This window comes from Macrobrachium rosenbergii, chromosome 40 (genome assembly GCF_040412425.1).
Source record: "Macrobrachium rosenbergii isolate ZJJX-2024 chromosome 40, ASM4041242v1, whole genome shotgun sequence".
NCBI lineage: Eukaryota > Metazoa > Arthropoda > Malacostraca > Decapoda > Palaemonidae > Macrobrachium > Macrobrachium rosenbergii.
In genome coordinates, this window is record NC_089780.1 from 14,558,997 (window position 1) to 14,574,288 (window position 15,292).

The 15,292-nt window shown below is 35.4% G+C and overlaps 1 protein-coding gene across 10 annotated transcripts in view; it reads right to left on the reverse strand.

The window, feature by feature from the left end:
* Positions 1 to 3,545: 3,545 nt before the first annotated feature.
* Crag (DENN domain-containing protein Crag) overlaps positions 3,546 to 15,292 on the reverse strand; it is a 71,160-nt gene continuing 59,413 nt past the window's right edge. For all 10 annotated transcript variants that reach the window (XM_067083153.1, XM_067083151.1, XM_067083150.1 and 7 more), the window contains 9 exons: positions 14,589 to 14,710; positions 13,267 to 13,465; positions 12,338 to 12,462; positions 11,407 to 11,528; positions 11,109 to 11,255; positions 10,803 to 10,967; positions 9,427 to 9,521; positions 7,096 to 7,271; positions 3,546 to 4,672 (listed from right to left, as the gene is read on the reverse strand). In XM_067083153.1, coding sequence (XP_066939254.1) covers positions 4,536 to 4,672; positions 7,096 to 7,271; positions 9,427 to 9,521; positions 10,803 to 10,967; positions 11,109 to 11,255; positions 11,407 to 11,528; positions 12,338 to 12,462; positions 13,267 to 13,465; positions 14,589 to 14,710 — 1,288 coding nt within the window. In that variant the 3' untranslated portion in view covers positions 3,546 to 4,535. The remainder of the gene's footprint in view (positions 4,673 to 7,095; positions 7,272 to 9,426; positions 9,522 to 10,802; positions 10,968 to 11,108; positions 11,256 to 11,406; positions 11,529 to 12,337; positions 12,463 to 13,266; positions 13,466 to 14,588; positions 14,711 to 15,292) is intronic.

Sequence of the window (15,292 nt, forward strand, 5' to 3'; positions counted from 1 at the left end):
CATTAACCACTGCATATTTAACAATATCATAGTATTCATTCACATTATTAGAAACCAATTTAAATTGGAAAGAATAATACTGCCAGCTGACCTAAGGAGAGACAGTCACATAAAAAAAAATGGTCTCTAACCCAATTTATGTTTCTATAGGATTAGTTTTCCTTTTTCCTGTTTAGAAGTTTACAGCATTTTGCATTTCTCTCAGTTCACTAACGCAAAAATTTTCCTGTGAAATGATGACAGCTAGAGAGATATGCTGTCTTTATATTTTTGTTTTTAGCCAACAATTATTAGCAAGTCTTTCTTGACCAATCTGAATACTCTTCAGGAATTTGACTGCAAGATTTGTTACTTACTGTTGGGATTTTGCATTCTGAACATTCAGGGACTGTGATATAAGATATGACCAGTTCAAAGATAAGTTAATATTACCTTGGGACGACGTTTGAAATATAGAATGCCATATAACATTGGGTTTATCTTAATTTGTTGCTATCTAAAGCTTCATTCCAAAACTACTGCAGCACGGCAACATACTCAGGAATAATATTTTATACAGAAACAGATACTATTTACCTTGTTCCATTTTCTTCCTCTTCTTGATGAAACAAATTCTTCTGGCGAGCCTACTTCAAATCTTGAAACGTGGCCAATGCACACCCAAGGGAACTTTCATGTTATTGTACATAAGCATGGTACATGGTGGTACGAAATCTGTTACAGTATACACTTTCAGCAAATTAGAGAAACCTATTTGTTCACACACATTTGACCTATATTTTTCAAACTAATTTTTTTTATTAACTTACTGGTTACAATATCCTAGTGTTCACATTCACAATGGTAGCTTGGTAGAAAACAGATTTCTTCCAAATTTTCCGGTGGTCTTTCCTCAGCAAAATGCCACCAACGCAAAGGGGTACAAGGTACTTACATTGTATGTAGCTTGGACAACACAGTAAATTCTAATATAGCAGGAAGGCCACATAAAGCAAAAAGTATTTACTAATTCTGAAATAAAAGTATCATAATTGTTATTAAAATTAACCAGTACTCAAATGAAACAAAACTAAAAGCAAACATCCACAGCAGGATTATACGCAAAAGAAGAAACGGAAGGAAATAATTTCATGAAGATTAGTTTCCAAAAAATTATTTGCACACAAAACTGAAATTCTGTACCCAAAAACTGAGCCAACAGTGTTTAAAGCTGTGTATAGAGACTGGGACTTCCAGTAAAAGCAAGTCTGATAATGAACATAATGTGGGTGCTTATGCTCCCCAAAGAAAATAATAAGAACTAGTTCTTTGGGGTCCAGGAACTAAAGGCACTAATGGAAGGTGGCCAAAAAAGATACTGTATGGTCACAGTCTAGACCATAACTGCCATTTTTGAGTTTAATCTGTAGTGTGAAGCCTTCAACAGGTATCTGACTACCTCACAGGAGCCATTATGTGGACCCCAACTTTGAAAAAATGGAATGCTGGAAGTCTCCTCACTGCACGTAATAAAATTTATAGACTACAATGGATGAATCAAAACCAGAAATAGTATTTATGGAGTGAAATAAACATCCTGATTTTATGTTACTGACATCCCCAAAGAATCCACCGACTGCTGATTCTTCAATTTTGGACATCCCAAGTTCATCCAAATCAGATGACCCTTCTGACATATCAGTCAATTCACAGCCCAGTGCTGTTCATTGTAATGCCTACCTTATTCACCTTGCACTTTCTCACTCCATCATCATCAATGATCACAAGAATGGAGAAGGATGGGAAGTACTCAGTATATGGTGCATGAAACATCAACACCAGTTCTGAGATTGTGGTGGAATTGAAATGAATAGGTTCCTGGCATGTTGGTAAATTTGGAAACACGCCTTCTTTGATTTTGTAGATGTACAACACTTTATGACATGAATTCCTAGGCTGGATGCTACTTTTTTGTGGAGTTAGGTAGCGATCTGTCAATTCATTCCGAAGTATTTGGTTGTAGTTAGTTGGATGGGAGGACCAAACTGGTGAGCAAGGGTCCATAATTACTGGCATAATCAGTGTCACCCATAGTAAGAGCATGGTATTGATATATCTTTTCCAGTATGTCCTTAGAATCTATCCAAACTATTTAGGAAATTTGCTGTAATTCTGTCATTAAGAGTTAACTGTTAGGTCCTCTAAAATGATGGATACAAATCTGATTAGGGGCTATATTGTAATATCTTTATTTGGATCAAGATAAGTAAAATGTTGCAATTTAAATTTGTTCCCATGAAAGGTTGCCTTGTTTCTCTGCACCCACAGATAAACTACATTATGTAGCTCAATTTGAAGCTGTGCAGTTTTTTCAAGAGGCTGATATGGCTGTGATGCAAGTTGTCAGGAAATGAAAGATATAATGAGTCTTTGGGTTACTTTCAGTATCCTTCTACATGACGAAGAGCACTGGACTAAAAACTGGTGCCTGCGGAAAACATGATATGAATGGCGCTGGTCTGGATAGTTCCCCATTTACCGACACTTAAAGCATCTCAAAAAGAAATCTGCGTTGAATGGCCCCTATGGGTACACCCATCCTTTTTCTTTGAGTTTCTAGGGGGTGATAAAATATATCAAAAGGTTTACTGAAGCAAAGATAGTGTTCATTTTGCGGACTAATTTGAGATTCTGATTATCAACTTTGACAGATTAGCTGAGATGCTTTAGACCTTCCCTAACTGAAGCCACGTTGGTTAGTTTGGTGGAGAGCAAAATGGGTTGGAAGTTTTAAAATTCCCTTCCTTGTGACACCCTCTACGGGATCAATACTGTTTTTACTTTCTGACATATGTATGTGTGTATGTGTGTGTGTGTTACATAGGTGACTTTTGCCTTACAGCATAAGGCATTGAATGATCAAGCAAAATTTCTTCAACCCAAAATGTGCAAAAGTACAAAATACTTTCAATGATTATAAAAAATTTACAAACAGCTTATAATTTTTAAAAAATACATTCACTGATACATCCCTTAATAAAAGTTGCAATGTTCAGTATATGCTTTGTTATTTCATGAGGGTATTCTGACTGCATAAGTAAGTTTGGCTTTAAGGCCATTAGAACACATCTTGCATGTTGCAAGAACACTGTATAATAAAAATCTGTTGTCTTTATCACAAAAATCTCTTGAACCGTGTCATGTGTTGAAGTTTTTTTACAAAAAGAAAAATGCTCAAGTATGACTTTACTTGTGTCAAGGTCTTAATATTTGTCAGCTGCCCTTGGATCAGTTTTAAAAAACAGAAGAATGAGAGTTTTAAAAAAGTTGAAAAGTTGGTGACAAAATTTTTAAAAAATTTTGTTACTAAATGTAAGGTATGTTCTTCATTGGTTCAAAAACATAGTCCAATTACAAAGCAAAAAATCTTACTTTTAAAGCCATACGGATGAAGGTGAATTTTAAAAGTAGGTGGCTATGAAAAAGAATTCCGATTTAAAATCAAAGCAATACCAGTTGAAACTGATCATCACAAGCACTCCAACAAAGGTATCTGAAAATAATCAGTAAAGATATCTTGTAATTCTCTGGAAGCATACATTAAAGCAATCAGGGCCACACTAAGCATGAAACTCCTATCATCATTATTTTTTCATCTCTTTTTATGGAATAATCAAAACCTATAAAAATATAAACTGATCTGCAATATTATCTTCTGCCTGTTTCCATATGCAAATATTTTGCATTTAAAAATTTTTTTGGGTAATGACTTAGAAATTCACTAAATACACAGTACAATATGGGATGACTAAGGCATGGTTCATATTCAAATGGTGTGATCTTAATGCAGATACAAATCATATCACATTCACAGTTGGGAAGAAATCAGGAAAATAAACTTTAGAAATGTCTTTCAACCAAATGTAAAAGGTTTCAAGAACTCCTTGGATTGACCTTTGTGAAAAACTGCTAAAAGTTTAAAAGAAAACAAAAGTGAGAAAAAATAAATAACCCTTCAAATACATTGTCACATTCTTGCATCATTCACACATCACTACTTGAATCACACACATCTGAAATTTCTTCTCTTCATGACGAAAAAAAAAGCTACACTGGAAAACCCTCACACAACTCACATGTGTTCCACACATTGAGTACTAAGTAAAGAAATGTTCAACCTAGAACACACTTGACAACTTGGAGGGGCAAGCTCATATGATGCAGTTTTAGAAGAATTAGTGGCAAAAAAAAAAAAAAAGAATCAAAAAAAGGTAGCCCCAAAAGTCTTCCTTACCACTTATTTGCTTCTAGCACATAGACGAACCCAGAAGTATATCATTATCACTTTCACGAAAGAAAACGCACATGATCTAATAACTAAAAACAGAACCATTCTGTTGGCACTGGAGATTCCATGCACTGACTTCCAGACTCTGTTTTTTATTGTTTTCTCTCAAAATGTAAGAACTGGGAGTCTGCTGGGATGTCAATGTGCAGGTCCCATAAGGAAAATTCCCAAGATCAAATTGAAAAGGTCACATAATTGACCACTAGTATCACAGGCTAAGCTGACTGAAGTAGCGACGGCAGAAGACGGCAGCAATAGGGGGAGGGGCATCAGAACGAGAAAGTAACTTGCTGTTAGCTTGTTCGTTTCGTTCATAAGCACGTCGATACTCACGATCAAATGATGCTGAAAAAAGAAGGTACAGAATTATACAATCTTATATAAAATATAATAGCTTTATCATAGTCTCCTATTGTTTTGAATGTTTAAAATTCAAATTTACACAGGTTTGCAAATAAAACAAATACAAAATTCTACTTTTGCATTCTATAACTACAAACTATTGTTTTCTGTTTTGTGCTATCTCATGCACTACTCAAAACAAAGGTATACCTTTGCATACACTTAATACGAAAGTTATAGTTAAATTACTGAAGTATCAAACTGGTTTCAGAAGGCTTGAATAGTTTTGTAAAAACATATACTTTCACCTTAACAGCACTTTTATATAGGAGGAGTGAAGTGATGAAGTTTGAAGTTGACTCAGACTGGCTGTAACTGTTGAGATTCTTGTGTACTTGAGCAAACAAATAAGCGACATACACTCATGGCATGAAATTACCTACATCTTGAGGAACCCTAACAACAAGACAGGATAGCTACACTCACAGTGCAAGTCTGATCACTCTCAAAATGATAAAAGTTATGGAAGGTCTGGCAACCTTTGATGAGTGAAATGCTTAAGCTGGCAAAATACACTGGCTTCAAAAGGTGTGGCCAAGACAGATAAAGAATATATATTATGTGGAACATGCAATGAGGAGATAAAAACATGGAACTACAATTGTAAGCCAGCTGCTATCACAAGCTGTGTCACGTTACAAAATATCCTTCCACATCAGGATGCGAAGTGACATTCCCTAAAGGCAGAGGCTAAGACCTGATCTACTGACAGAGAACTGTTAAATGTCCTGCAGGTTTTGATGTTATGAACTTATGGACCTTGACCTTATTGAGGGTTTAAGACTGATATATAAGCTTATTAGACACCTTCACTATTCTAGAAGGTGGTATTTTCAGAAAAAGGGAAAGTACAAAGGTGGGAAAAGTATACAAAAATGTAAGACCTTGAACTTAATAAGTGAAGTATTTTTTATTGTACAAAAACATCTGAATGCAGGAATAACAAATCCATCCTGGAAGCTTATCTACCATTTAATTGTGGCCAAAGCAAACACAGTATTTTAGGCACACCTTGAAACAAAATTCATGCAAGATTTACCACCAAAAAATGTATACTTACATTGGAAAGAAAGATAAAGGTCAAACCTAAGCAAAACACTGGTAGGAATGTAAAATATACAACAATGCAGAAAGAAGAATAATACAAATAAGTATAAAATATGGGTTGTACGAAAATGATTCAGCACTTGACTCTTAAACAAAACTCATGAAATGATATTGAAATGTGAATGATACCAAACAGCAGCAAAACAGAAAAGTATCAAACTTTTTAAGTACGGGACATGTTAAAAGGCAGCAGTCCTATGCCAACTAAGACACCAGAATGGTAAGGAAGGGACAAGGTGAATTCACCCTTAATTGGGGAAAATACAAAATCTAGTATAATAGCCAAGTTTCAAATTAAACAAGGCTTCTTCAGACACAACAGGGTCAATGGGGGAAAAAGAAGAAAAGCAAAGTTTAATGTTACCTAATTTAAACAATAAGATGCTGAAAAAATATTCTCTGATTAAATGAACCCCCCAGAGTCTGTAGTAAAGCAAAAACAAGAAGAGAGGTACTAATGTACGGCTAAAGAATACAGAGAAGAAACCTCAGCTAACACCAAAGTTGGTTCTAAAAACAAAATACATAAAGACAAAACCAATGCAACTCAAATTATAAAGCAGCAAAATATGAGAAAAATTAAACCAAAACGCTAAAAATTATGGATGGAAGAAGTGAAATGGATAAAAATTTATGGCATAAGGAAGCAAGGACTAATGAGATAAAGCAGAAATAATCAAAATATTAGACAAAAGATGAACCTTACATCAAAGCCATGGGAGGTGCAGTAGACAACATGAACTGGCAGGAAGGGGATAACCTGAATCTCTGGTGGTTGTCAGGCAACATAAATCATTAAGGTGGAAATATACTCTGCACTGGGATAGTATACCAGACTACAATTTTAAGTAGAGGTGGCTACAGCCACCTTGGGTGGTGCCTAAGACAACAGGAAATTGCAGGATGGGTAATATAACCTCCCTGGGATGTAGGATGGGGCATGAAACAAGAATCAGTGAACTATAATTTCTAATGAATGAAAGAATTACTGGTCTAATCACTGAGACTTATTAAAAGTATTGTAAATGTAATGATTCATACTTCATATAAGAAAATAAATCATTAACAGGGAATCCTTTGCCAAGTTCCTGTTTATTGCAATCTAATCATGTTATATGTCTTCATGTACAACTTACATGATTATGCTTAAAAAAAAATTTCAAACATCGTTAAAAATTTTTCTACTAAACTGGTTAGATAATGAAATGTTTTTACAATGGTTTCTTTACGAATAAATTTTTTCATAATGCTGAACTTACTTAGATTAAGCTGAGCAGGGGGTATACAAGAAAATGCGAGGAACAGAAGATCACGATAAATGGGGAAGTGATTCCGTCTTAAATTGGAGGGTCTTTTTCTTAACTCCTGAAGCATAAGTTTCATTGCTGTACTCAAGTCATCCATGTGTATGGCAGTTATCACACTCTGCATAACACTAGAAAAACAGAAGAAATTACAATTACATTATGACATTACAATCAAAATGACAAATTAAAATATGGAATAGAATAGAATACACTATAGAATTTAGGCCAAAGGCCAAGCTCTGGAACCTATCATGTGTCATTCAGTGGTGAAAGGGAAATTGATAATAAGAAGGTTTTAAAGGTGTAACAGGAGGAAAATTTTGCAGTTGCATTAGGAGACAAACTTTAGAGAGGAGGAAAATCAGATGGAAGAAAAAGAATAATAATGGAGGTACAGTAAAAGAAATTAGAGACACTGCAGCTAGGGGCCAATGGGATGCTGAAAAGACCCTTAAGTAATGCCTACACTGCACCACATGTGGTGTACTGATGGCACTAACCCCCTATGGGCCAAATTAAAATATATGACTTATAGCAAAATTACAGTAATTTTGCCCAAGTCATCGTCATTCATAAATCCTAGACAATCCGTTGTCAAATTAGGAGAGAAGAGGATTGTCTGCTGGCAGTGTACTGTGATACACTGTTGTGGGTCCAAGATCCTGTGAAGACTCACTTTGTTTTGTAGTCTGGACAAGGCCGCAAGAAATCGGTGGGGTAGGGAAGCAGGCATTTCCATTAAAAGGTATGGGTTTGTTTGAAAACATAAATTTGTATTTTAAAAATTTTAGATCTGAACATTATCAAACTATTACAGTACACTGTACTTACAACTTAATCCATATTGCAAGTTTACGGGCAGGATCGAGCTCCTAAAAAACCCTTCAATTGGCAGAATGGCTGAAGGACCACGGAAGAGCTTCTGAGATTGTGAAAGGTAATAAAATGCATGGTTCTACATGATAAAAGAGATGGTCTTTGAGGGACGAAACCTTAAGAACATATAAAACTAAAACACTTAAAGTATAGAGTACTCAAAGGTCGATGTTGGTTAAGTCACATCCAGATCTCCTGACCAGGCCTCCTACTCCTACTTCCTTTCACACTTTACCCATCTTAGAACAAGGGCCCATGCTGGCTTGAGGGTGTCTAAATCTAAAAAACAAACCACATAACTCAATACAGAAATGAAGGACAGGACCTATTTACTGTAAGTACAAGCAAGTTTCTGAAGCGCCTATGCCTTGAAGGATACCAAAATGGGGGCTGGGAAGGATAAATCACTGATCTTGTCAACTCCCGAGACTGGTCCATGCATTTTACTGGTATTACCGATCCTGAAGAATGAATTCCAAGTTCCTAGTGGGAGACCTTAACAGAGAAAGATCACAAATCCCTGTCACAGTGCTACCTCTGTTAGTACTGTGGCCTCTGACGGTTAGGGACTCATACAGAGGATGTTCCTCATGTCAAGTTTCTCGTCATGGCATCAGCAATTTCAGATGTGCACGGTGGGGGGTGTCCTTTTGTTAGCATATTAAGGCATCAGTGATCACAAAATGCATCGAGTGGCACTTTTCTTGTCACCAGCATGGCCTCTAATGATAGTGCTTGTAATTAGCAGGAGGTTTCCCATAGAATCAGTGTTCACAAAAAAGTATCTGATAATGCAGCCCATATTGGTAGAAAATTTTTCTGTAGCATAGTACCATTACAGAGAAGCAATCTGAAGGTCAGGGAAGCACCATATTCATGGTTCTCTGTCAAGTCATGGCTGCACCTATCACACACTGCAGTTGGTATCACTGATGTCAATTATCCGCTAACATCTGGCATGCATGATGCAGCCAGTAAGCCAACACAAATAGTATCGTAAATTTACACTGACTGTAAATGTTGTGTATGAAAATGACGGGCTTGGAGGTGCAACAAATGTCAATAAATATATTTGTAATCAACACAATGACCCCTTACAGTCTCAACTGCCTCACACTTTTTGGATATGCTTTCTACGGAAGGCCTACAATCTGAATGAGAGATAATAAGGAAAGCCTCTCTTCCTTAATGAATTCTCACCCCCCTACAGAGAGACTGAGGTTATCATTAACACATATGATCCGAGTTATATTTAATATTTTTATGAAATTCACCAAGACAATAATTCTAGGCAGCCCATGAAGGACCTTAACTTAAAGCAATACTAACCTTACAGATATCTAGCATGTTAAAAATAACTTTACATCTTATAATTATCAACTCGGAATAAATACAAAATCTACTTACTCCCTTGGAACTTTGGTACGTTCTCTGACTAACGCAGACACTAATTGCGAGGGCTGTTTATCTTGCTGCCACTGAATGTACATGGGTTGGCCAAGCTGGAAAGGAATTTATGAAAAATTTAAATCTCTGTGATAATGGTAAAATTACAAAATTGTGAGTGCATTAAAACATCCACTTCATAAACTACTTTGTAAAATTTTCCAACAAGTAATTTGCACTCTATCCCTTTGATTACAAAGTTTTAATCTAGCTTCACTTGTATTATAGTTTACATTACCTTAAAATATGAAATTTTTAAAATAAATTTTTAGACTTTCCAATACCTTAACATTTTCAAAATAAATTTTATGTAGTCAATAAAAATCATTGCCAAATGACAACAATGTATTTAACAAGTGGAGATGAATAATGCCCTTATCAGCAGGGTATATCCCTCAATCTCTTGCTTTTTTATTTAATAAAATCTTTCCCCCTTGAAAAGCAGAACCTTGAAGTTAGCAATGGTTTACATCAATAAAAACATTTACTTCAAAATTAAAGTTTATGTCTTAGTACTAAGTTCTGACTACCTGTATTTCCTTACTAGAGCTGAATATCTCATGCGAAATGAAGGTAACTATACTAGAGAAAAGACCTCGGTAAGTTAGAATATATTGTCCCAGGGCTGATTTTGTAGTATTTGAAAGGTTTGGATATAGGTTATGGGTTTGTGGCAAAACAATTTATAATTCAAATCTTTATTTATTTTTACACTTCCAATATCTAATATTTTCCTACAACACAAACTGTGAATACTGAATTTGCATATAAGAAGGAACCTATAATAATATATTGCTGTTTCAAGATTTCAGTGTGCTTAGCTATGTTCCCCTCTTCATATCCCGTAAGTGTTTGTCCAAATAATTTGAGCTAATAATCTACAAAAAGTTCTGTCAATTTATTAGCTGTTCTGTCAATTTATTAGCTATTTCTTTGGAATCAGTGAGGAGGCTTAGCATTCTAGCTCTTTCTTCCTAGTTCTGGGTACTTTTTTCAAAATGTATTTAGGGATATTCTAATCCATTAACAAAGGATCCAGCTTCCAGAAGTTTAGAGAGAAACAGGAGGGTTGAAGCTGGACAGCAAGAATGAAAGAACAGAAACTGGAATGGGTGGACAGTGTAAGATACAAAAAGGGTGCAGCTGGATAATGAATGGATGCTGCAAACCAGTTAGTAATGCCTAATGTTAAACACAAACCAACCCTTAATGGGACTAAACTTGAGAAGTGAATGATTCAGCATTATTGTTAAACACCAAATCATATAAAAACCCAAATGGTTAGCATATATCTTTAGAAGACCATAAAATCACTGCCACCATCTCTATATCCTCACCTCTTCATGATATTTTGTGTTGTCCCACAAACATTTGATGTACACATTTTGCCAGTCAGCTCCTTCCCAAGAAGGATGGGGCGTTCGGTCTCTTGTAACACTAGCTGCAGTCAAGCACAAACCCGGAAGATGACTGGGGACTCGTAAACGACAAAAATACCACAGCTGGGGATAAACAAAGAGAAATTAGACATATAAACTGGTAGGGGTGTGTTTGTGTGTGTGTTTTTTTACAGAAATCAAGAAGTAAAACAACATACAAAAACTCTAAACACTTTCATCACTCAATGAAAATAAACCCCTTACCAAATTCCAATAAAGGATAGGATGATGATCTGTGAAATCTGTGTTATTAAGGCAAACGTCCCCCTCATGACTAAGGACTGTTTCAAGCTCTTTACGTAAAACCAGCGGGCTCAAGTATGGTATAGTGATGGGCTCACAACGGACACCCTATAAGAGAAGAGAAATTATAAGAATTAAGTACAATACCACAAGAAACTTGACATAAGAAAACAAACAATATTATGCAGCAGTATTTTCGCATTACTAATTCAAAACTCAAAATTTTACTTTAAATCAAATTACATAGTCAGTGTTTTACCTTCTTTTGCAATAGGATGCCAACACCATCTTTTAAAAGTGACTCTGGCCTTGGCTCCTCTTTAGAAGTATCTTCTGTTGGTGCTCCTTTGTCAGTGGCATCACTATTAGCCCCTGGTGGTGCTGAAAATCAAGGAGTATTAAATACACAATACAGTACTGTATTGACCCTGTTATCTGAATGCATTGCAACTTCAAGAGCAGTGCACATCTAAAACTAGCCTTATGGCCTATCTAAAGCAATAAAATATACTCTTTCATTTTTTCCCTCCAAACATGAATTTTTTCCCTTCAATACCTCTAAATGTCACCAAATCTTATTTCTTCCATAATGCGGGGTGAGTACATCCGAGGTGCAATCACAGGAATAGTGACTAGGGTACCCCAAAATCCTAGCCTATGGAAACATGTTTTTTTAAAACAGGTGTATATTATACACAAAACACCAAAAATTACAACACATTCACAAGCAAAACATATTCCAAGAGCTATGTCATCATACTTGACCCTCCCCAAACTAAGTATCCATGATCTAGTAACTATCACCAAACACAAGATACAGTATCCACCAGTTCTCTACTGAATGTAATGCAAGTGTAAGTACAATGAATGCTGTGTGTATTAGTCTAGTGTATCAATGAAAAAGAGTAATGAACCACATTACTGGTAATATTGAACAACAATACAAAATGTCAGTGTGGTGCTACCAAACTGAAAGTTTGTTAGGGTATCATGTTATATTTTCTAAGGGTACCTGCCTCTGCATTAAGTAAACAGAAATTCGTACAGAAGCTACAGCATCAATTACCCAAATACAAAGGCACAAAAACTCAAGTCTTCCTTGCATCCTATAGGCAGACCACAAAAACACTACTTTCTGAATTGGAACAGCAGCTCCAAATGGGGGATACAAATAAATTTAAGATCATTACCTGGTGTTGACTTGCCTGACTCTGAAGATAAGTCCTCTGCCTGCTTAGCTGGCCGAGGTTCATGTCGCAAGTCATATATTATGATTGTTAACAATGGTACAGTCATTCTCTCACAGAATGTACATCTGAAAAAGATGGGCAAAAGCTGTGATTAAAAAATACACAATCAAATATCAAATATGCTAATTTCAAAACCTCCATGTATTATAATGATCATAAATATGAAACATGTTTAAATATATATTTCATCATGCTTAAAACATAAACCACTGGCTTTTAAGAGCCTATTATTTTGGCATGTGAAAGAAAAACCATCCAAGATTTCCCTAAGAATAAAAATCTTTACTCCAGGCAGGTAAGAACTAACCAACGTGTTCTTCCATCTCTCTCCAGTCTGTAGCTCTTTAATATCCAATTCCTTTTACCTTTGGAATACCTTACACCCAAGGGCAATTATAAATGATAAGTGCTTCAACCCTGGCAGGGTTTGAACTCTTGCCTGGTTTAGAAACAATGACAGACAGTGGCTTTGATGACAAGGCAACAGTTTGAACCCTGCCAAGGAATAAGCATTTGTCAGGTATTATACCCCTTGGGTGTAAGTTATTCCAAAGGTTTAGTTAACTGGATATTAAATCAAATTTATGGCTTAATATTTATGAACATACAAACGTCACACATGTAAAAAGAGACAAAAACCCCACTTCACACAGATATGAATAAATATTTTCTGTAATTAACAACATAACAATAAAAACAGAAAAATATATAACTTAAGAATAACATGTGTGCCTGAGTGCACTCTAAAGCGAGGGAACCTAAAGAAAAGATTGTGTGGAGGGAATGGTAAGAAAGTTACACAGTTACTGCATCATCAGAGACAAAAGTGCTTTACAGAAAGGTACTGAAGAGAGGTTGAGATGACTTACTTAGTGTTGAGATTAGAGTCATCTGGTCTCCACCCAGCCATAATTTCTTCATCGTAGAGAAGAGCTGCACAATTGTGACATCTAGTACAGGACGTCAACCAGATGCCTAAACAGAAAGGCCCCTGAGGATCCCAGCCTAATGGTGGGAAGAGATCTTGCTGTGTTGATATGGCATCACTTTCATTCAAACCCCCAGATGCTTTGGGAAAGAGATATTATGACAATAAGTTTTCAAAGAACCAAAAACTATGTGACTAAAGAACTACGAAAGTATTGAACAAATATTTTTTAAAGTGAAGTTTCACAAGACTAGAAATACACAACAAAATTTTCTGAATAAGTCTGGGTGGGCATATAAAATTGTTGATTCATGTGTGTAAAGAATGAAAAGCTAGCAATTAATTGTATCACTCAGGCTCTCATTTTGGGTCTTCAAAAGAAAAAAGGACAGATTATCCACAATATTAAAATAATATGTACGACCACCAGTATAATTAACTCACTTTAAAACATCCACCTTTTAATATTCCAAAGTAAAACTTGAAATAGTGAGAAACATTTCTCAGAAACTTTTAATTAAAATTAAATGTTTCTCAGTACTGTATCTTTAAAATATATATGAAACACAATTTTCAGAATAATGTACTTCAAAACTATACATATTCATTCCATACTAAGGATTACGCCTAACTTGTTATTAACCTTCAAATTGGAACTCTGAAACAGTTGTACATTAACAAAAAGGATCTGTACAAATCTGATGACACATTAATTAATAAAAACAAAGTAAAATAATATGAGAGGGACTGTATTTCACCTCCAATCTTCTATTTAAGCTTTATGTAACCTACTAGATTTCCAGAATACAAGTTCAAGATTTAAAAATTCCCCAAACAGTATTCTCAGTCAGAACACTGTCCAAGTTAAAACAGAGTCAAAATTATGAATGCCTAGGGATGACCTCTGCAAATATTAAATCCCAATATAGATATCCTTGTTTTACACTGAGTTATACTGTCTGTCATTCTGCAATGCATGTTATTTCTTTTGTGATACAACTTAAAAATTAACTGCATTAGTCTTAAATATTAATTGAATTAGTCTCATAAATTAAATACCTTGTATGGTAAGTGTTAGGTTGTGCCCATTTCCTCAACTGGTTTGCTACAAAAATCACTAAACATTTAAAGAAGGCTTGCTCCACCCTCCAGCATACCTTTCACATAATTCTCAAGAAGGATCTCTGAACTGTATATTGTGCCAGTGGGTGACTAACAACACGAACAATGAAACAAAAATATGTACTGCATTCAAAACTATACCTCCTATGGGGATGCCACCTGGATCGTCCAACGGAGCCAAGCCTGGTACATCAGCTGATTCCCGCCTACTCCAAAACCCATCTAGGCTGTCTTCATCACCTTCTCCTTCTCCCATACGAGAACTATGGTATGGAGAGAAATTATTTGAAAAGTTATGTGAAAGGATGATACTGATGTACCTCGTCTAAAACTTATGCAAACTATGGATTCAGTAAATCTTGCATTCAGCTTAACAGATGACAGACCAATTTTGAAAAAACAATAATGATCTATTATGAATTCACGTCTAGAGGAGTGTTAGAAAATGCAAAACAGAGTAAGTTAGTAACCAATGTTAATGAGTCAAAATAATCAATAAGTAATAACTTTCCAGTGCATCACTTAGGGTAGTTCTACTCAAACCTTAATAATGCCAGTGATAAACTAAATTAACTTTCAAATTATTCAAAATTAAAAGGGAAACAGTATGATGATTGGAACATCTCTAATTGACAGTATATCATCCTAGTTTTTATTCAAAGGGAATTTACAAATCTCCCTACAAGGGCTAACACATGAAAATGATTCCCAAGAAATCAGGATTCATTATGTCCATTCTGGCAGTCACACAAAACTCTACTAATGTTATTCTGTTCAGTACAAAAGGAGGTGCTGAGTGCTTCCCTCCGTGATGTTAAAAACTATATAACTACTGTTATAAACAA